The sequence below is a fragment of the Erythrolamprus reginae genome, chromosome 1 (genome assembly GCF_031021105.1).
Source record: "Erythrolamprus reginae isolate rEryReg1 chromosome 1, rEryReg1.hap1, whole genome shotgun sequence".
NCBI classification, from domain to species: domain Eukaryota; kingdom Metazoa; phylum Chordata; class Lepidosauria; order Squamata; family Dipsadidae; genus Erythrolamprus; species Erythrolamprus reginae.
Genome location: NC_091950.1, coordinates 94,796,400 through 94,818,370, shown reverse-complemented (window position 1 = coordinate 94,818,370; position 21,971 = coordinate 94,796,400). Strand labels below are relative to the sequence as shown.

Genomic DNA, 21,971 nt, shown 5'->3' with positions numbered 1-21,971 from the left:
CTTTCCAGGTGCTAATGATGTTCCCAGTTCTTACTGGCTTGCAAGCTTGTTGCTTGTTACTATCTCAGAATTAAAAAAAATTAAGCCCTTAACCAGGGGATAAAATAATGTGTTGAAAGTGACCAGACTAAGGACAGTATTTGCTTGTCAATATAAAAGAACACTTTTCTTTAAGCAATAATACCTTGCCTTTTCTCCCTCTAGTTACCTGCTGGTTGGCGTTGAGGATGCAAAGTATGGATATCCATGGGGAAATGAAGCTTGTTACGGATGATCTCTTGATTTTTTCCAGTAAATTTGTTGGCACTGTTTATACTCTTGGTATGCCAATCTGTCCAGTACAGGCTGTCTTCAAATACAGTGATCGCAAATGGATGTGGAAGGCCTGCAGCAAGAATCCAGTAAAAGCAGATGAAAAGGTTATGGTCACTCTTTACTGTTTCTATAAAGGTTACTTCAATCTCTTAAACAAAAAAGGTCTCTTTCTTTTAATAATACCTCCTAAACTAAGCAAACCTGCTGCTGGTTCCTGCTGCCTTAGCACTCTATATTGCCAGTTCTCTTGGAGATAAAGGCTAACATCACAGTGCAATTTGCTACTCATATTGTATGTCCCAACCATTGAGATTTTATAATTTGCTTATGAATTGGTAGATAGCAACCCATCAGATATAGTTCTGAGAGTACTGCTGGCATTAGCATGGTGAAAAATCAGATATGGGATGAAAGTAAATGACTGATGATCTCAAACTCCTGGCATCAATTATTTGTATTTGTATTTATTAGATTTGTATGCCGCCCCTCTCTGAAGACTCGGGGTGGCTAACAACAATATAAAAAGACAATGTGAACAAATCTAATATTAAAAATAATCTAAAAAACCCCAATTTAAAGAACCACTCATACATACAAGCATACCATGTATAAATTCTATAAGCCTAGGGGGAAGGGAAATTTCAATTCCCCCATGCCTGACGACAGAGGTGGGTTTTAAGGAGCTTGCGAAAGGCAAGGAGGGTGGGGGCAACTCTGATATCTGGGGGGAGATGGTTCCAGAGGGCCGGGGCCACCACAGAGAAGGCTCTTCTCCTGGGTCCCACCAAACGACATTGCTTAGTCGACGGGACCCGGAGAAGGCCAACTCTGTGGAACCTAACCGGTCGCTGGGATTCGTGTGGCAGAAGGCGATCCCGGAGATATTCTGATCCGATGCCATGAAGGGCTTTATAGGTCATAACCAACACTTTGAATTGTGATCAGAAATTGATCAGCAACCAATGCAGACTGCGGAGTGTTGGTGTAACATGGGCATACCTTGGGAAGCCCATGATTGCCCAATTATCTGATTTGCCACACAATATTATCTGAGTTACTCAGCGGATCCCTTAGATGCTTATCTATACTGCTCAAAAAATAAAGGGAATACTCAAATAACACATCCTAGATCTGAATGAATGAAATATTCTCATTGAACATTTCATTTGCACAACTATTCCATTTGCACAAAGCATGTGAAATTGATTGTCAATCAGTATTGCTGCCTAAGAAGTTCGCAGAAATTTGATTTACTTGAAGTTATATTCTGGGTTTTTTTTAAGTGTTCCCTTAATTATTTCGAGCAGCATAGTAGACAGCAATCCCAATTTCCTCATCTCACCTTGACTAATAACAGCCTTCCTGTTCTTTCCATCCAAATCAGCCCTCTCAATAACATGATGCTTGGCATCTACCCAGTACATCCGATGCCCTGCATAGTCAATAGTTAGCCCATTTGGCCAAAAGAGATGAGTGTCAGCAATAATGCGCCGATTGGAGCCGTCCATGTTAGAGTATTCAATGCGAGGAGTATTCCCCCAATCTGTCCAGTAGATGGTACTATTGGAAAAGAGAAAAAAATGTGAACAGTGGAAGTTCCTTGAAAGGACAGGAGACATTGCTAACCAAAACAGCCACTAGTTTGGCAATCTAAAGTTAAAGACATAATAGCTGCTACTGATTGTATTGAGCTGATGAAAGCAAGCAAGGATAACAGATCCAGGCTATGATTATACAAGACCACAATCTTTGTCAATAAACTATTAACCGGAATCTTTTGGCTTCACAAATGAAGCACTTACAATGGCTTTCTTCAAACTGAGTACACTCCAGACGAACAAAGTTAATTTCCCAGAATTTTAGCTAGCATGATAATTGCTCAGAATTCTGGAAGTTACTTCTCACAACTGGAGGACAATACATTTGAAGAAGGCTTTTAATAAGAAAGTGAACACAAGAGCAAGGGGGCACAACCTGAGGTTAGTTGGGGGAAAGATCAGAAGCAATGTGAAAAAATATTATTTTGCTGAAAGAGTAGTAGATGCTTGGAACAAACTTCCAGCAGACATGGTTAGTAAATCCAAAGTAAATATATTTAAACATGCCTGGGATAGACATATATCCATCCTAAGATAAAATACAGAAAATAGCATAAGGGCAGACTAGATGGACCATGAGGTCTTTTTCTGCCGTCAAATCTTCTATGTTTCTATGCAGTACTTTACTCTAACCACTGCACACTGAGGCTCTTACGATCTTCTACACATGTGCAGAAGCCTCTGTGCATGCACAGAGGGTTCAATGCCAGCTGCTTTCAAGGAGTGGCGTTCAGCGGACTGTCCACCACTGCCGGTTCAGTGAGCGGGGGCAAATTACCACTACCAGTTCAAACAAACCAGTCCAAATCAGCAGCAATCCACCACTGATCTATCCTAACATAGCTTTCATTACATAACACAGGAAAACATGTTCTTTTAATAAGGCCACCAAAAGAATACATTAAGTTCCAGTAAATAGAATTACATCACAGGATATTTCAAGCTGAACCTGTAGAGAAGGTGATTTTTACAGATTCCTTCTTCTATCTGCAGATCTTTTAAGTATGGGGGACGAAGTGTTATCAGGCACAACAAGCAAAAAATAATATAAGTAATAACACCTTTGTAAAAAAAATCACCAACTCCCTTTTTCCCCTCTAGGGGAAGCTGTCATTAGCTTTCATGGCACTTTACATATGGAAGGTGTTAATTCACTTGTAAAATGGCAAATCTAGATTTGGCTCCAGGCGGGCAAAGTGGAGTCTTCACTCAGCAATTTCATTTCATAAATTAAGATAACTAGCAGTGAGTAACTCATACTCACCCTTCCATGGGGTGAAGAGCAATTGCCCGAGGTTTTTCTAGGTTCTTCCAAAGAAGCACCTTCCGATGCATTCCATCCAAATTTGCCACTTCAATGCGAGATGTCCCAGAGTCTGTCCAGTATAACTTGTCATGGATCCAGTCAATGGCTAGCCCACCTAGGACCCAAAGGAAGGAAGTTTGTGATAAGTAATGGTTGTTCATGAATAGTCCCATTGAGCCATGGCTAAGCCTGTCCTGCTCTATAAAAGCCACCTAAAGTCCTTAGGGAGTTGGGCGGCATAAAAATTGAATTAATAAACAAACAAACAAACAAACAAACAAACAAACAAACGGAAATAAAGTCTTTTTCCTCTAGTCATATAAATCACTAACATATTTAGGTAACTTTGAAATGTCCATTATGACTCAGATATACGTATAGATGAAGATATAAATGTAAATTTAGATGTAGAGATAGATACACACACACACACAAGGCTACAGGGCACTGCACACAAAGACAACTAGACACAAGAACAGTTTTTCACCGAATGCCATTACTCTACTAAACAAATAATTCCCTCAACACTGTTAGACTTTTTACTAAATCTGCACTTCTATTTCTACTAGTTTTTTTTCATAATTCCTATCATCCTTTTCCTCCCACTTAGGACTGTATGACTAACTTGTTGCTTATATCCTAAGTTTTTTATTTTTTATTTTTTTTTATTTTTAATATTGATTGTTTCTTCATTGCTTATTTGACCCCTATGACAATCATTAAGTGTTGAACCACATGATTCTTGACAAATGTATCTTTTTCTTTTATGTACGCTGAGAGCATATGCACCAAGACAAATTCCTTGTGTGTCCAATCACACTTGGCCAATAAAATTCTATTCTATTCTATTCTATTCGCCACATTTAATTTTTAATGGCATGGTGCACTCCGAAATCGAAGTGCAGATTGGAGAAAGAGTAACATAGGCCTGATTTATATTTAAATTTAATTGAAAATCAAGTTAAATACAATTTATTTTATTTAAACCTATGCGTCTAATAATGTTTCTCTTCTTCCCCAGTAAAACATATGATTGGTGGTTACTATGAAGGCGCCCTAAGGGCTGCAGCAAGGTTTTAGGGGTTAACATATTACTCTGGAGATTCAGGTTATCCAATATCAGAGTTGGCTCCGTAACGATAGGCAACATGTAAGTCTGACAGGTAGATATAAACAAAGAAATAAATTTTGCTTCATACAGAGCTGCCATTTTTACTTCTGAAACCACTAAAGATATTTACCTGGACTTTCCAATCCTGTAGACACCACTTCTTCCACATTGCTACCATTCAGATTGGCCCTCATAATGCGATCCAGTGTGACGTCAGACCAGAATACTAATTCCTTATTATGGTGGAAATCCAGTGCAATAGCATTTTCGAGATTGTTTAGAAGCAAAGTGTACTCGGAGCGGTGAGGTAAGACCTGGCGGATATCAATCCGATTGGCAAAAAGCAGCACAGGTTCTGGCCCTGAAGGATACATGCAAAGAGATGTGAAGAAGACTATTGTGTGGACTAGGGGTCCCCAACTTTTTGGACCGTAGGGACCACTAAATTCATAACTTTTAACCCACAAGACCATTAATATGATCTGCCTAATGACTGGCTGGGTGGGCGTGGCTAGGTGGGCATGTGACTGGGTGGGCGTGGCCAACTTGATGTCACTCACGTCGAGGGATGCCTCACCAGCCTCTACGCCTCCCTTCCCTCCCAGCCTCCCCTCGCCTGCCCACCCAGGCTCCTTAGGGCCCCAAAAGGAAGCAGTTGTTGGAGCTAAGCAGCCACCACGTAAAAGGGTTTGCAAAACAACTGGCTCAGTTCAAATCGAATCTGACCAAGAAGGAGCTTAATTTATTGTAAGTTTAAGCACTCTGGACCAGGGGTCTCCAACTTTGGCAACTTTAAGTCTTGTGGACTTCAACTCCCAGAATTCCTCAGTCAGCTTTGAGGGAAGTTAGCAAGAGTTAAGAACACAAGGGCTTCAAGGTGGGATGCTTAAATCTCTTGTGGACTCCTGAATCCTTCGAGACTGGGCGGCATAGAAGTAGAATTAATTAAATAACAAACAAACAAACAAATAAAGGGACTCGTGATTGATGACACATTTGACCCCCTTCTCAGGCTCAGCCTGCTCATCTCCTACAGAACTATTGTTATCACATGTTCTATTTTCCAAAAGAAACATGCAGCTAGGGATAGAAAAACCCCCTCCCCCTGAAACCCCCCCCCCCCACTACTCCAGCTTTTTCCAACTAAAAAAGTGTAGGGCTATAACTTCCATCAAATCTAGTAAACACATTCCAAGATGTATTGTTCAGGAAAAATGGAAGCTACAGTATGTCACAGAAGTGAGTACACCCCACTCACATTTTGTAAATATTTAAGTATATCTTTTCATGTGATAATATTGAAGAAACGACACTTGGCTACAATGTAAAGTAGTGAGTATACAGCTTGTATAACAGTGTAAATGTGCAGTCCCCTCAAAATAACGCAACATACAGCCATTAATGTCTAAACTTCTGGCAACAAAAGTGAGTACTGTACTCAGTTTCAGTGGCAATCTTCTTATAGCCTAGGCCATCTTTATGTAGAGCAACAATTTGTTTTTTCCGATCCTCAAAGAGTTCATTGCCATGAGGTGCCATGTTGAACTTTCAATAACCAGAAAGAGAGAGTGGGAGGGATAACACCAAATTTAACACACCTGCTTCCCCTTCACACCTGAGACCTTGTACCACTAATAGGTCACATGACATAAGGGAAGGAAAATGGCTATTTGGGTATACTACTCACTTTTGGTGCCAGCAATTTATATATTAATGGCTGTTTTGCGTTATTTTGAGGGGACTGCACATTTACACTGTTATACAAGCTGTATATTCACTACTTTACAATGTAGCCAAATGACATTTCTTCAATGTTGTCACATGAAAAGATATACTTAAATATTTACAAAATGTGAGGGGGTGTACTCACTTCTGTTACATACTGTATATTCCAGCCTGACTAGTGTCATCAGTGTTGTGGTTGGCTCTGGCCCAGCTCCTGCCCCAAGGAATGTGGAGGTGGATGCAGGGGAAACATCAATGTGTCATAGGCCTGTTTTATTGCCGACAGTGTCAGGTAGTGCAGTTTCCTCGGACGAAGAAGAAGGTGGGAGTGACTTGGAAGAGGGGGGCTTGGCACACAGGCCAGGAAGCCAATCTCCATTATCTTCAGTCGATTTGGATGCGGAAGTCTTGGACCCATGCAGGCGCAGAGTTATGTGTAGAAGAGATCAATTGAGGACATATTACAGGAGATAAGAGAGGCCACCTGTGTTTGGGTGGGGCTCTAGTAATTAGAGCTGCTGATACAAATAGCAGCGTGTTGGTTTGGCTGTTGTAGAAGATTATCTGATCGCAGTTCTTCAGGACCGTGCTTTGCTGTTTTCCGGACTTTGTTGATTTTTCACGCCTTTGAAACCAAAGCAGAGCAAAGTGTGTGTGTCTCACTTTGTTGGAAGAAGGAGGGCTGTGACGTTTCTTCACAGCTGCTAGCTAAGTACTTAAGGACTGATTAAGGGAATTGTACAGCCTACAAGGTTGTTTTGGGGATGAGTGCTCTTTGCAATACAAAAAGAGGGCTTTGTTTCTTTTGAATTCTGTGATAAAGGACATTGTTTTGAATTTTCAAACGTGTGTGTGTCTGAAATTTGTACCCTTGAATTTTCGGGAGACTCTTACCATAGAGCCCGGCAGAACAATCAGGCTGTGGAAAAATAGGTTAGCCTCCTTATGCAAGCAGCAACTGATAATTAAATACTGTGGAGAAATTGAAGCCATGAACCAAGCCAGCAGTCATCCATCAGCACTGAAAGATCCCCAATGCCTGGAGCTGAAGACTCTTTCTTACCCAGGGCTTTGCAGCTGCGCTTGTCTGGCCGAAGCTCATAGCCTTGTTCACACCAGCACTGGAACCCACCCTCACTGTTGGTGCACCCCTGGCTGCAATATCCTTCCTCTGCACATTCGTTCACATCTGGAATAAGAAAAGGATAAAGAGTATGAAGCTAAAGCCGCCCCGAGTCTACGGAGAGGGACGGCATTCAAATCAAATCAAATCAAATAAAATAAAATAAAATAAAATAAAATAAAATAAAATAAAATAAAATAAAATAAAATAAAATAAAATAAAATAAATAAATAAATAAATAGATAGATAGAAAAGGGTAAATAGTTTGGTTTTGGATTCAAGAAAAGTAAAGGTAACCCTCGGACACACATGCTAGTCGTTCCTGACTCTAGGGGGCAGTGCTCATCTCCGTTTCAAAGCCGAAGAGACAGCGTTGTCCAAAGATGTCTCCGTGGTCATGTGGCCGGCATGACTATATGCCGAAGGCGCATGGAACACTATTACCTTCCCATCAAGGTGGTCCCTATTTTTCTAGCCAATCATAAAATCAATTCCACATTCTATAGTAGTCCGATTCCTCGTTTTCTTTTAATTTCATCATCGTCCTATCCATTTCAGCAAATAATAATAATAATAATTTATTAGATTTGTATGACGCCCCTCTCCGAGGACTCGGAGTGGCTCACAACAAGTAAAACATCATGCACAAATCCAATATTAAAACAGTTCTAAAAACCCCCTATTAAAAAACAATCATACAACCCAAAAACACCATACATAAAGTCAAGACAGCTAAGGATATATCAATTCTTCCATGTCTGGCGACATAGATGGGTTTTCAAAAGTTTACGAAATGCAAGGAGGGTGGGGGCAGTTCTAATCTCTGGGGGGAGTTGATTCCAGAGGGCTGGGGCCGCCACAGAGAAGGCTCTTCCCCTGGGTCCCGCCAGACGACATTCTAAAATAATATGTCATAGGTGCAGCTTGATGGTATAACTCTCAATCTGGGAGACCAAGTCCTCCTTTCTCTCTACTATCATGCAATAATTTTAGTTTTATACCTGTTTTTTTCCCTGCCCATCTAAATTTAATTACCATTTTGTTCAATTGATTGAAAAAGTTTTTCTCTCATTTTACCAGTATTGTTTGAAATAAATATAATAGTTTGGAAGGTATATTCATTCTGATCATTGAAATTCAGCCAATTAATGGTATTTTAAATTTAGTCCATCTTTCCAAATCCTTTTGCATTTGAGTCATTCCATATGAAGTGGAACAATTTTAAAGAGCATCCCCACCTTACCATCAAACCCGAGGGTGGGCAGGAGGGTATTTTTTTCAATCAGCAGCAGAGCAACTTGGGCGTCCTCCTCGATCCACAGCTCACATTAGAGAAACATCTTTCAGCTGTGGCGAGGGGGGCGTTTGCCCATGTTCGCCTGGTGCACCAGTTGCGGCCCTATTTGGACCGGGAGTCATTGCTCACAGTCACTCATGCTCTCATCACCTCGAGGTTCGACTATTGTAACGCTCTCTACATGGGGCTACCTTTGAAAAGTGTTCGGAAACTTCAGATCGTGCAGAATGCAGCTGCGAGAGTAATCATGTGCTTTCCCAAATATGCCCATGTTATACACCAACACTCCGCAGTCTGCATTGGTTGCCAATCAGTTTCCGGTCACAATTCAAAGTGTTGGTTATGACCTATAAAGCCCTTCATGGCACCGGACCAGATTATCTCAGGGACCACCTTCTGCTGCACGAATCCCAGCGACCAGTTAGGTCCCACAGAGTGGGTCTTCTCCGGGTCCCGTCAACTAAACAATGTCGCTTGGCGGGACCCAGGGGAAGAGCCTTCTCTGTGGCGGCCCCGGCCCTCTGGAACCAACTCTCCCCAGTGATTAGAATTGCCCCCACCCTCCTTGCCTTTTGTAAGCTGCTTAAAACCCACCTCTGCCGCCAGGCATGGGGGAATTGAGATACTCTTTCCCCTTAGGCCTTTACAATTTTATGCATGGTATGCCTGTATGTATGTTTGGTCTTTATAATAATGGGTTTTTAACTGTTTTTAGTATTGGATTATTATTATATGCTGTTTTATTATTGCTGTTAGCCGCCCTGAGTCTCTGGAGAGGGGCGGCCTACAAATCCAATAAACAAACAAACAAACAAACAAACAAACAAATTTCCAAACAGTGAAAAATTCAGGGGGAAAAATGTAAAAAAAGAGAGCAGTGCCCACGGATCAGCACTGAACAAACCGGATCCATGACGCCATCTTGACATCACCAGCGGGTTGCTACTAGTACGGACAATCCGTCCAAACCAGGAGGAACCCACCCCTGAGTGAGGGTTGATAAAGTATCTTTCACTGGTAGTGTTAGGCTCAGTGGTTTGGAAGCACCAATGCAAATCAGAAAGGTCACATATTTATACCGCTGAACTTGGTTGATGCCACTGCCTGTCAGTGCCATGACTTTAGCAAGGACAATTTTAATCCTAGTCGCACCTAGAGATCTACTTAAGTGCTCAAGCTGCTTACCCTGACACGATCTACCATCCTCCAGAAGCCTGTAACCTGTATGGCAGGTACACTGCACTATCCCGCGGGTCATTTGACATTTCTGGGCACAGTCCCCATTGTTGACATTACAATTTTCCTCTCCGGTTCGAGGACCTGTGAAAAGATCAGAGGCGGAAAATGACTGTAACGCAACCATTCTTTTAGAATTTTCCTCTTATTTAGGACAAATTATGAAAAATGCCTAAAGTAGTAATCAGGAGGGGAAAGAATAGTTTGTGTTCTCAAGTGCAAAAAAAGAGACTCTATATTTCATGCAAACAATTGCTCCTAAATTGTCAAGAAAGGAATAATTCCGATATCTTGACTGAGCTTAGCTTGGCTGTTCAATATCTACCTGGAATGCCATATTCTTCCACAAAGAGCCTTGCATCCACAAAAACAATCCAGAAAAGACAATATAGGAAAGAAGGAGTGAAAATACCAGATTAGGTCATCGTCCCCACATTCAGAATATTCTTACAGGTAAGTCTACCAATTTACAACTGCTTGCTTAGTGATTGTTCAAATTAATCATGGCCTTAGAAAGGGTGTTTTATAGCAGTGTTTCCCAACCTTGGCAACTTGAAGATATTTGGACTTCAACTCCCAGAATTCCCCAGCCAGCGAATGCTGGCTGGGGAATTCTGGGAGTTGAAGTCCAGATAACTTCAAGTTGCCAAGGTTGGGAAACACTGTTTTATAGCCTATAAAACACTTCTGGCCATTGCAAAATACACACACACACACACACTAGTGATGGGCTGCTACTGGAATGGTCAGCTGCTTCGCTCCAGTAGCAATTCTGGGGATGCACAAAGTTGCAATTATGGTGGTTGTTCTGATTCAGGCTAGTCAGATAATAATTGAAATAAATTGCTTCTTGGATGCTTGATTTCAAACAGTAACACTTCTATTTATTTCTTCTATTTCTTACTACAATCAGCTTCTGCGACACAGCAGAATTACTTTCGGGGGGGGCCTCCCCCTTGTGATAAGTTAGGCAATTTATCTAAATAATTGCTTCACTGCTTCTAGGAGTCATTCTGTAATTAGTAAGCTAGTCTGTGCTGGGTAAACAAGTAATAAAACAGGCAATAAATCACACGATAATAGCTTACGTTCCGGAGCTTAAGTGAAAGGATCCATGTTGGCAGGTATCAGAATTGACGTAAGCAGGTACTGCTTCCGTCGAATCCCGGATGTGAGGTAATTAATTAATTAATTACTCACGCTCTGAAATGTATCTCAAAACCTCCTCCCACTCATCTCTTCTGATCTTTTTTGCTGCCTTCTGAACTTTGGGTCGATCCATCTCAAGTCCTGACAGCTGCTATCTGAAGAACTATCTGTCTGCATATTTTCACACGAAACCTGTTCCCCTATTTCAAGTTCTTCCTCGCTAAAATTCTCTTCTGCTTCTCAATCAGGTAAATTGACAGGTTCCAATACATCCCCTCCCTCTGAATCTGAGCATTGCTAAGGCTGACAGGGAGTACACGCAACGGTTAAGTCAAGGACTATCAACTTACGGCAGTTTTGGGCAGGGCTCTCGTCACTGTCATCTCCACAATCGTTGGCACCATTACATAGCTTCCGTTGGCCAATGCAACGCCCATTTCCACACAAAAATTGGTCAGGGGAACACTGTGGGGGCCCTGAATGAAGAATTTTCAAAATTATAGAAGGGACAGCTGAACTCAGTTCAGATTTCAGCTCCAAAAAATAAAAAGGCATTCAATTGAACAAATTTTACCCGAGTCTTCACAGTCTTCCTCATCACTGTAATCGGAACAGTCTCCCTCTCCGTCACAGCGCCAAGACAGCCGAACGCAGCGGCCCGATTTACATCGGAACTGGTCAGCTGTGCACATAGAGGTAGCTGAAGAAATAAAACATGAGCAAGGATTTCAAACTGGTTTCACCAAACTCTTTTCTATTTCTCTCACTCCCTGCCCTTAGGCCAGTGATGGCAAACCTTTTTTCCCTCGGGTGCTAAAAGAGCACGGGGGTGCACTATTGTGCATGTGCGACTGCCCACATCCTTAATGCAATGCCTAAGGAGGGCAAAAACTGCTTCTCTCGCCCCCCAGAGGCCCTCTGGAGGCCAGGAATAGACTCTTTCCTAACTTCTGGTAGGCCTAATAGGCTGATGTTTTGCCCTCCCCAGGCTCCAAAGGCTTTCCTGGAGCCAGGGGAGGGTAAAAACATCCTCTCTCATCCCTTCTGGAAGCTCTCTTGAAGCCAAAAACACCTTCCCAGAGCCTCTGTCTGAGCCAAAAATCAGCTGGCTAGCACAAACATGCATGTTGGAGCTTAGTCTGCATTGGTTGCCGATCAGTTTCTGGTCACAATTCAAAGTGTTGGTCATCACCTATAAAGCCCTTCATGGCACCGGACCAGGGTATCTGCGAGACCGCCTTCTGCCGCACGAATCCCAGCGGCCGGTTAGGTCCCACAGAGTTGGTCTTCTCCAGGTCCCATCAACTAAAAAAAGTCATTTGGCGGGACCCAGGAGAAGAGCCTCCTCTGTGGCGGCTCCGACCCTCTGGAATGAGCTCGCTCAAAAGATTAGAATTGCCCCCACCCTCCTTGCCTTTCGTGAACTCCTTAAAACCCACCTCTGTCGTCAAGTGTGGGGGAACTGAGACATCTCCCCCTGCCTATGTAGTTTTTGTGCATGATATGACTGTATGTATGTTTTTATATATTGGGGTTCCTTGCTTTTAGACTTTTTTAAACGTACTATTGTTATTTTAGATTCTAATTATTAGATTTGTCATTATGTATTGTTTTTATTACTGTTGTGAGCCGCCCCGAGTCTACGGAGAGGGGCGGCATACAAATCTAATAAATAATAATAATAAATAATAATTAACTAGGGCAATAGCTTCCGTGCCAGCAGATATGGCTCTGCATGTCACCTGTGGCACCCGTACGATAGGTTTGTCATCACTGCCCTAGGCTGACCTGATTTACAAGTCCCAGGGTACTCACTGCAGTTCTTCTCATCCGACTGGTCATCGCAATCAAAATCACCATCACACCTCCAGCCAGCGTTAATGCACAAGCCGCTGTTGCACATGAACTCTCCAGAGCGGCAAGGCTGGTGAGAGGCTACGGAAATAAACAGTACACGGTCATTCAAACTCTAATTCAGCCCAAATAAGCACAAGAGACTCAGTTTGTTATGTGGAGGGAAAGCTGAAAAGCTTCTGTTTTGAATACAGTGGTACCTCTAGATACGAGCTGCTCCACATGCGAGTATTCCAAGTTACGAGCCGCGACGTGAGCAAAATTTCTGTTCGACACCTGAGCTCAAATTCGGGATACGAGCCGAGCTTCAGGATGCTAGCACTAGTTGGTGCATCGCCTCTCTGACCCAGAATCCCCTTGCTTCCGGTTATCTTGGCCATTCGCACGTATTAGCGTGCAAAACAAAGTCTCGTCTTGGTCGTGTCAGTGTTTAGAGCGAGTGTATATTTTAAACTGAACTTTTTGTGTGCATCATGGGTCCGCAAGTGGAAAGGCCGCTGAGAAGAAGAGGATGATAATTGTTGTTTTGTTTACGTTTATGATAGTTTAAGAAAGTGTTGTTTACGCAGCCTAACTCCGCGCAGCCAACTCGTCCTCCCTCCCCTCTCTCCCTCCTCCTGAGCCGTGCTCCTACAGTACACAGCCGCACTCGTCTGTCGCCAAGGTACGGTTACTGTACCGTGTTTTATACATTTTGTTATTGTATTTTGTACATTTCTCTTTTCATTATTTACTTTATTGTTTATTTATACGTGTTGCATGTACATTTATTAATTAAAAACATGTCTTTTTTCATAATTTAGGCTAACTTTGGGACTTTTTTGAGGGCTGGAACCAATTAGAATTATTTACATTAATTCATATGGGGAAAATTCGTTCGAGATATGAGTTGATCTACTTACGAGCTCGGGTCTGGAACGAATTAAACTCGTATGTCGAGGTACCACTGTATTGGAATGACAGACACCCCTTCACAAATTTTCTCCGTTACCCCTATCATGAAGCACACCTGACTAGATAACAATGCAGAGTGCCATTTTATCTGAGTCGGTAGGCCCTTCTGCACATAACTTACAGCAATCAGATTCGTCGGACCAGTCCCCACAGTCATCATCTCCATCACAGTGGTAAATGTCCAGGATACAACGCCCATAGGCACACTGGAATTCCTCCAGGTTACATGTTGCTGCTGGCACATCTGACGCTAAAAGGTGAATGAAAAAAGAAAGAAAGTTTAACAAGAGATTCCTTAAACTGTTCTATGATTCTGGTAATGCACAAAATAGAAAACAATAGCAGTAGCAGTTAGACTTATATGGGACTACTTTTGAAAAGTGTTCGGAAACTACAAATTGTGCAGAATGCAGCCGGGCAAGCAGTCATGGGCCTACCCAGACATGCCCATATCTCTCCAACACTCTGCGGTCTACATTGGCTACCAATTGCTTTACAGACTCAATACAAAGTGTTGGTTATGACCTATAAAGCCCTACATGGCATCGGACCAGATTACTTGCAGGACCTCCTACTGCCACATTAATCCCAGCGACCGGTTAGGTCCCACAGAGTCAGCCTTCTCCAAGTCCTGTCAACTAGACAGTGTCATTTGGTGAGACCTAGGGGAAGAACCTTCTCTGTGGGGGGCCTGGCCCTTTGGAATCAACTCCCCCCCGGAGGTCCGTACTGTCCCCACCCTCCTCGCCATTCATAAGAGTTTTAAGACTCATTTATGTCATCAGCCTTGGGCCGATTAGATCTTAGCCCCTGGCCAACGAATGATTGTATGATTGCTGTATGAATGACTGAAATTGATTTTTAATACAATTAGGGATTTTAGTTAACTATATAATTTTAATTTAATTGGATTCATTTTATTGTAATTTACTGTTTTTCATAAGTTGTGAGCCACACCAAGTCTTCGGACAGGGATGGCATAGAAATCCAGTAAGTAAGTAAGTAAGTAAGTAAGTAAGTAAGTAAGTAAGTAAGTAAGTAAGTAAGTAAGTAAGTAAGTAAGTAAGTAAGTAAGTAAGTAAATAAATAAGTAAATAAGTAAATAAGTAAATAAGTAAATAAGTAAATAAGTAAATAAGTAAATAAGTAAATAAGTAAATAAATAAATAGCCCCATAGTGTTTCACAGCACTTTTTGAGTGGTTTACTGAGGCAGCATATTTCCCCCAACAATCTGGCTCCTCATTTTACCGACCTCAGAAGGATGAAAGACAGAATCAACCTTGAGCCAGACAGGAAAGGACTCCTTTGCAGTGGGCAGGGTCAGCCTACAATACTGCATTCTAACCACTGGCAAGCATGATGCACAAGCTGTCATTACACTGAAAATTATCAAACACTAGCAGTAATTGGTTTCCTGCCCCCCAAAATCCCTGTTTTGAACAGAGCGTTCGTTGCTTTGTAAAAATCCACAAAAAGATCCACAGTAAGATCTTCTACCATTCTTTAAGATTATTTCATATCACAGCCTAGGAAACCCTTGCATATTCAAGCTGCTTATATTGAATAGCATAGAGCTTATGTCTTATATTCTACCAAGATAGAATAAGAATAGGGATGGAATGGAATAGAATAGAATAGAATTCTTTATTGGCTGTGATTGGACACACAAGGAATTTGTCTTTGGTGCATATGCTCCATACATAAAAGGAAATATACATTTGTCAAGAATCATGAGGTACAACACTTAATGATTGTCATAGGGTGCAAATAAGCAATCAATTAGCAATCAATATTAATAGAAATCTTTTTTTTTAAAATATTTTAATTAGTTTTTCTTTAAGACAAACAAGACAAACAACATTTAACATTTAAAGGAGCTGCCATTGCCCTGCTAAGCATAGAAGTCTTACTAATACAGAAAAAAAGTCTAATTGTGATTTAGATCAATACAGAAAGATAATTCATGATATACTACTATAATGTAACATCTACTTCGGTATTTCCATTTTAACATTGTAATTTAAATAATTGGAGTCAGTTCGAATATACTAAAAACTTTTCCATAAAATTTCCTAATATACTACTATAATATAACATCTACTTCTATATTTCCATTTTAACAATATAATTAAGATAATTAGAATCAATTAATTAAAGAAAAAACTTATACTTAAAATTTCTTAATGTACTATTATACTATAACATCTACTTCAACATTTTCGTTATGGTTAAAATAATTGAAATCAATTAATAATGTTAAAAACTTATCCATAAAATTTCAATATGTTATTTATTCAATTTAATAAATTTAAATTTTCTAGAGTTCATTTATATATTGTTAATAATCTTTTTTAACATTCCACCAATTATACACTTTCTCCCAAGTTTTATAAAATTCTGTTTCCATTTGATTATTTAACCGTCTCGTCATATCTAATTCTGCACATTCCATGATTTTCTTAAAAACATCTTCGTCTTTTGGGATTTCCTTTTCTTTCCATTTTTGCGCAAGTGTAATTCTTGCCGCTACTAATTGTTGTGATTCAGCCTGAGGCTCCTCAGGGACCGGCTGTGTCTCTGCTGGATCCAGGCCCGGAGGAGGAGGACAGTGAACAGGAGGGGAAGGACCAGGCAGACGGGGGAGAGGAAAGTCAGGAAGAGGATGAGGGGGAGCAGCCTGAGAGCCCCGGGGGGCCCCCCTCCCCAGCCAGTAGCCTGGCCTCATTGGATGAGGAAGCACAGGCTATAATTGACATGAGACAGTGACGTGCAGCTCAGAGATGGGACCAATTAGAAAGGTATTGGCATCACTGAATTGGCAACAGCTGGGTTTGGGTGTGGTTCTCCTCAGCAGGGTTTAAAAGGCAGGCAAGCCCTTTCAGCCATGTGGAGCGTTATCAACTGGAAGTTCTGTGACCCTGCTTTGCTTCTCGGCGTCTCTGATCTTGGCTTGTGGCCTAGAACAGAGGTCCCCAACCGCCGGTCCGCGGACCGGGACCGGGCCGTTGGGGTTTTCCAGCTGGTCCGCGGCACCGCTGCCCTCCCGGCAGAGGACATTATGCAGGACAGGGTGGGGCGTCAGGCAGGGCGGGGAGAATCAGGAGGCTCCTTTGGCGGCTGGGGGCTGCCTGGCTTTGAGTTTTTGGCTGGGGGGGACTTAGGAAGGTCCTACTTCTCCCCCCCCAGCCAAAAACTCAAAGCCTATCTGCTGGATACGGGCGATGAGTGGGACGAGCGGCACCGAAGCCGGTGGCTGTGGCAGCTGCTGCAAGAGGCTTCCGCGCCGCTCTGTCCCACTCATCGCCTGTATCCAGCAGATAGGCTTTGAATTTTTGGCTGGGGGGGGGGGAGAAGTAGGACCTTCCTAACTCCCCCCCCAGCCAAAATCACAAAGCCAGGCAGCCCCCAGCCGCGAGGTGCCCCCTCCCCTTCCCTTTCACACGCAGCTTCGGGCCCCCTGAGCGTGTGCAGAGCGCCCCCAGCGCCGCCCCAGCCGAGAGACCCCTGCCCTCCTTTTTCCCGACCGGACGGAGCCCGCCGGGGGGGGTCCCATGCGGGGCGCCCCCTCCCCTCCCATGGAGCCCTGCCCTGTTTGGTGCCCGCTGGCCGGGCAACGGCCTCCCTCCCTCCCTGCCTCGTGTTTGCAGAGCTCCGCCGGGCAAAGTTCGGACGCCTTCTGGGCGCACGCACACATCCACACCTCCACCCCCCCGGGAGGAATTCGCCCCCTGCCCAGAATTGGCCAGCCCAGCAACGCTGCCCTGCTCCCTTCGGAGGTGCGGAGAGGGCGGGGAGAGGAATTTAACCCCGAAAGTGGCCGGGGTTGCGCAGAAATTCCCCCAACCTTCGCTGGTTTCGGGCCAGGGAAGAGGGGGCCGTGTTTACCTGGCTGATTCGGGGATGAGAGACCACCAGGAGCTCCGCAAGGCTGCGTGACTTGGATTGGCAAGTCCGAAAAAGACCCCCGGGATGGGTGAGTGGAGGGAGAGGGAGAAAGAGAGAGGGAGAGAGGGGGGAGAAAGAGAGAGAAAGAGATAGCAAGAGAGGGAGAGAGAGAAAGAGAGAGGGAGAGAGGGGGGAGAGAGAGAGAAAGAGAGGGAGAGGGAGAAGGAGAGAGGGAGAGAGGGGGGGAGAAAGAGAGAGAAAGAGATAGCAAGAGAGGGAGAGAGAGAAAGAGAGAGGGAGAGAGGGGGGAGAGAAAGAGATAGCAAGAGAGGGAGAGAGAGAAAGAGAGAGGGAGAGGGGGGAGAGATAGCAAGAGAGGGAGAGAGGGAAAGAGGGGGGAGAGAGGGGGGAGAGAAAGAGAGAGGGAGAGAGAGAGAGGAGATAAAGGAAGAGGAGAGATAGAAAGGAAGAGAGAGAAAGAAAGAGGGATAGAAAGAGAGTGAGAGATGCTCAGTGAGCCTTTCTTTGAAGTTGCCTTTCTTTCTTTCTTTCTTTCTTTCTTTCTCTTTTTCTTTTGCTCTCTTGCTCTCTTGCTGTTTCATTCTTTTTTCTCTCTCTTGGTTTCTTTCTTTCTCTTTCTTTCTCTCCTTCCTTCCCTCCTTCCATTTCTTTCATTCCCCCTCTCTATTTTTATTTCTCTTTCATTCTCTTTCTTTCTTTCTTTCTTTCTTTCTTTCTTTCTTGCTCTTTTTCTTTCTCTCTTTTACCTTCCCTTCCTCTATTTCTTCTTTTCTTTCTCCTTCCTACCTTCTTCCCTCCCTCCCTTCCTTCAGTCTTTCCTCTCTTACTCTCCCCTTTCATAAGTTTCCTTGCTTCCTTCCTCTGTTCCTGTCCCTTCCCCCTTTCTTTCTTTCTTTCTTTCTTTCCTCCCTTTCCTCCCTCCATTTCTTGATTTCCTTTTCCTTCCTCCCTTCTTTCCTCCCTCATTCCCTTCTTTCACTCCTTCTTCTCTTACTCTCCCCTTTCACCCCTCCCCAAAGAAGGTAAATTTCATACATAATTGGTATGTCGCAAAATAAAGTAGTTTTAAAATGGCGGGGAGGGGCCCCCCAGACACTTAGGCTGTATGGGGCCCCAAAATTCCTGATGGCGGCCCTGGCTCCACCCCTCCATAACCCCACCCCCATATGACCAAAGGCCCCCCCCCCCCACCGGGCCATGGAAAACTGGTCTAGCTTAAAGCCGGTCCCTGGTGCAAAAAAGGTTGGGGACCTCTGGCCTAGAAGACTGGAAGACTTGGGGGAAGCGTATGTTTGTTATCTCCAGCGTTGTTTTTGACAGCAAGAATCCTGTTTTACTTCATGGCCTTCGTGAAACATCTTTGAAGTTTCAGCGTGTTCCTGTTTGTAAGGACATTTTCTGTTACTTGTGTTTGCTTTGAATTCTATAAACTGCCTTTGATTTTTACCAGTGTGTCTGGCTTCTCTTTTTGGGTTGGTGTTTGCCTCTGGAGGGACCCAGACAGAACACTAATATATGAATTATTAAATAATATATTTCTTTTTTATATTTAGTATCACTAATGCCTAGTAGGAAAAATTCTGGAGTCTTTTTAATCTCCTTGTTCATTATTTCCTTTAATCCTTTTTCTACCTTGTTCCAATAGATCTTAGCTTTAGGGCAGGTCTACCATGCATGGAAGTATGTACCAATTTCTTTTTTACATTTCCAGCAATTCTCTCCAATTAATAGAAATCTTAATAATAATAATAATAATAATAATAATAATAATAATAATAATAATAATAATAGGAAAAAGAAGAAGAAGAAGAACAAGAAGAATTAGAAGGGATGTTGGAGATCTTCTTGTCCAACCCCTTGCTTAGGCAGCAAACCATGTATCTTTAGGATATAAGCAACAAGTTACAGTCATACAAGATATCATCATGCAAAGTATTAGCACATTGAAAGTTTGATGGAGACATGCACAAGGTTCTCTCTACACAATGTAGTGCAGCAAGGATTGTGCAAGTGAAAAGCCACATTTATAAATATGAAGCACACTTTATGAAGGCAGACAATAACAAAATCCACTAAGCACATCCACAAAGACTTTCCATCCACTTTCATAATAAACCTAGAAATAGCACATGTTAGTAGATTTACTACATATTCAATTCCACCACTGATTTTATCGTACGTTGATTGCCATGGTTATGTATGTGCTGTATTGTGAAGACTCATTTGTGACTGACCACAAGCATTCCGATGGCTTTCCTTGTGTTCAAGAGAACGAGGGCATGCTGTTCTCCAAAAACCTAAGCAGCAAGTAAACCTCCAAGATAGTTTCCAGGAAATACAAAGCTATAATTTTCTGTATCTCTGGAGATGACTATGCAAAGGTTTGCAATTAGCCAAGCTGCATGATTGAACAGAGGAATTGTTCATTTGAGGATTTTGTTCAACCAAGCTCTTAAGCAGAAGTCACCATGAATTGCTGGGGCAAGACTTTGAAGGGTACCAAAATATATCTCAAAATGATGCCAAGACAAAGATCTCCCTTTCTCTCCTAGGAAGAAACTCTATTAATAAATAAATAAATAAATAAATAAAATTCTTCCTAGGCTCATATAACATTGGTCCAGAACTCAGTTTAATTTAAGACGGAAGACAAATAACAACAACAACAACAACAACAACAGAGTTGGAAGGGACCTTGGAGGGCTTCTAGCCAAACCCCCTGCTTATGCAGGAAATCCTACACCACTTCAGACAGATGGTTATCCAACATCTTCTTAAAAACTTCCAGTGTTGGAGCATTCACAACTTCTGGAGGCAAGCTGTTCCACTGATTAATTGTTCTGACTGTCAGAAAATTTATCCTTAGTTCCAAGTTGCTTCTCTCCTTGTTCAGCTTCCACCCATTGCTTCTTGTTCTACCCTCAGGTGCTTTGGAGAATAGGTTGACTCCTTCTTCTTTGTGGCAACCCCTGAGATACTGAAAGTCTGCTATCATGTCTCCCCTGATCCTTCTCATCAAACTAGACGTGCCCAGTTCCTGCAATCGTTCTTCATATGTTTTATCCTCTAGTCCCCTAATCATCTTTGTTGCTCTTCTCTGCACTTTTTCTAGAGTCTCAACATCCTTTCTGCATCGTGGCGACCAAAACAGAATGCGGTATTTCAAGTGTGGCCTTAACAAGGCCTTATAAAGTGGTATTAACACTTCACATGATCTTGATTCTATCCCTCTGTTAATGCAGCCTAGAACTGTGTTGGCTTTTTTGGCAGCTGCCAAAAAGATGTACAATGCTGCCCTTTCACCAATGCAATTAAGCCCAGAGAACAGAATTCTTGATGTTAGATAGTAAAACATCAGCAGCTTGTAAAATTCAAGGTTTTGAAAAATCACTCCTGCAACAGAAAGGAGGCTTTGGAAGGCTGTTCAAGTAGAAAGATCCCAGCAAAAATATTCAGGACACTTTCTGGCTCTGTACCTTTTTTCAATTAATTACAAATAGTAAGAAGCAGGAGACAGAGAAGAGCAGAAAAGTTGGTAAAATACATTTGAAAGTGGAGACCCACAAGTACTTAGCTATCTTGAGTGCCCTCTGATTAGAAATATGGAAATATACACCACATTGACAATAATTATAATAATGGCTCAGCACAGGTTAGAGCAGGGGTCTCCAACCTTAGCAACATTAAGACTTATAGACTTCAACTCTGTGAGTTTTAAAATTGCCAAGATTGGAGACCCCTGGGTTGGGGGGCACCAAGTTGGGAAAGACTGGTTTAAATATTTGTAGTTTGCTTCTGTGGTTTTTAAAAAAATAAAGCATTAGACTTTTACAAATTTACAGGAGAGCTTGTTAATAGAATAGAATTCTTTATTGACCAAGTCTTTATAATCATCATCATCATCATCATCATCATCATCATCATCATTTATTAGATTTATATGCCACCCTTCTCCAGAGACTTTATTGGTCCTAGGGAACCATCTTCTGCCTCAGGCACGCCAGTGACTTGTTAGGTCCCACAGAGTCAACTTTCTCCAGGTCCTGTTGGCCAGACAATGTCATCTGGCGGGGCCTAGGGGAAGAGCCTTCTCTGTGGCGGCCCCAACCCTCTGGAGATATGTACTGCTCCCTCCCTTCTGGTCTTTCGTAAAGCTCTAAAGACCTACCTCTGCCAGCGGGCATGGGGGCCATGAGAGACGAGATTGTTGTGAATGATTGAATTGAATGAATGGGAATGACTGCATACGTGTTTATTTTTTTATGGTTTTATTAATAATTCTTTTTTAAACAATACCGTAATTAGATTTTCCCCCCCATACATATTGTTTTCATTATGTTGTACACCGCCATGAATCACTTCGAGAAGGACAGGATACAAGTCTAATAAATAAAT

The 21,971-nt window shown here is 42.5% G+C and overlaps 1 protein-coding gene across 2 annotated transcripts in view; it reads right to left on the bottom strand.

Moving 5' to 3' along the window:
* LRP4 (LDL receptor related protein 4) overlaps positions 1 to 21,971 on the bottom strand; it is a 161,211-nt gene that overhangs the window by 41,004 nt on the left and 98,236 nt on the right. For both annotated transcript variants that reach the window (XM_070760026.1, XM_070760034.1), the window contains exons 6-15: positions 13,790 to 13,918; positions 12,676 to 12,795; positions 11,435 to 11,560; positions 11,211 to 11,336; positions 9,661 to 9,795; positions 7,119 to 7,244; positions 4,461 to 4,691; positions 3,178 to 3,334; positions 1,658 to 1,875; positions 209 to 385 (exon numbers count right to left, since the gene is read on the bottom strand). In XM_070760026.1, coding sequence (XP_070616127.1) covers positions 209 to 385; positions 1,658 to 1,875; positions 3,178 to 3,334; positions 4,461 to 4,691; positions 7,119 to 7,244; positions 9,661 to 9,795; positions 11,211 to 11,336; positions 11,435 to 11,560; positions 12,676 to 12,795; positions 13,790 to 13,918 — 1,545 coding nt within the window. The remainder of the gene's footprint in view (positions 1 to 208; positions 386 to 1,657; positions 1,876 to 3,177; positions 3,335 to 4,460; positions 4,692 to 7,118; positions 7,245 to 9,660; positions 9,796 to 11,210; positions 11,337 to 11,434; positions 11,561 to 12,675; positions 12,796 to 13,789; positions 13,919 to 21,971) is intronic.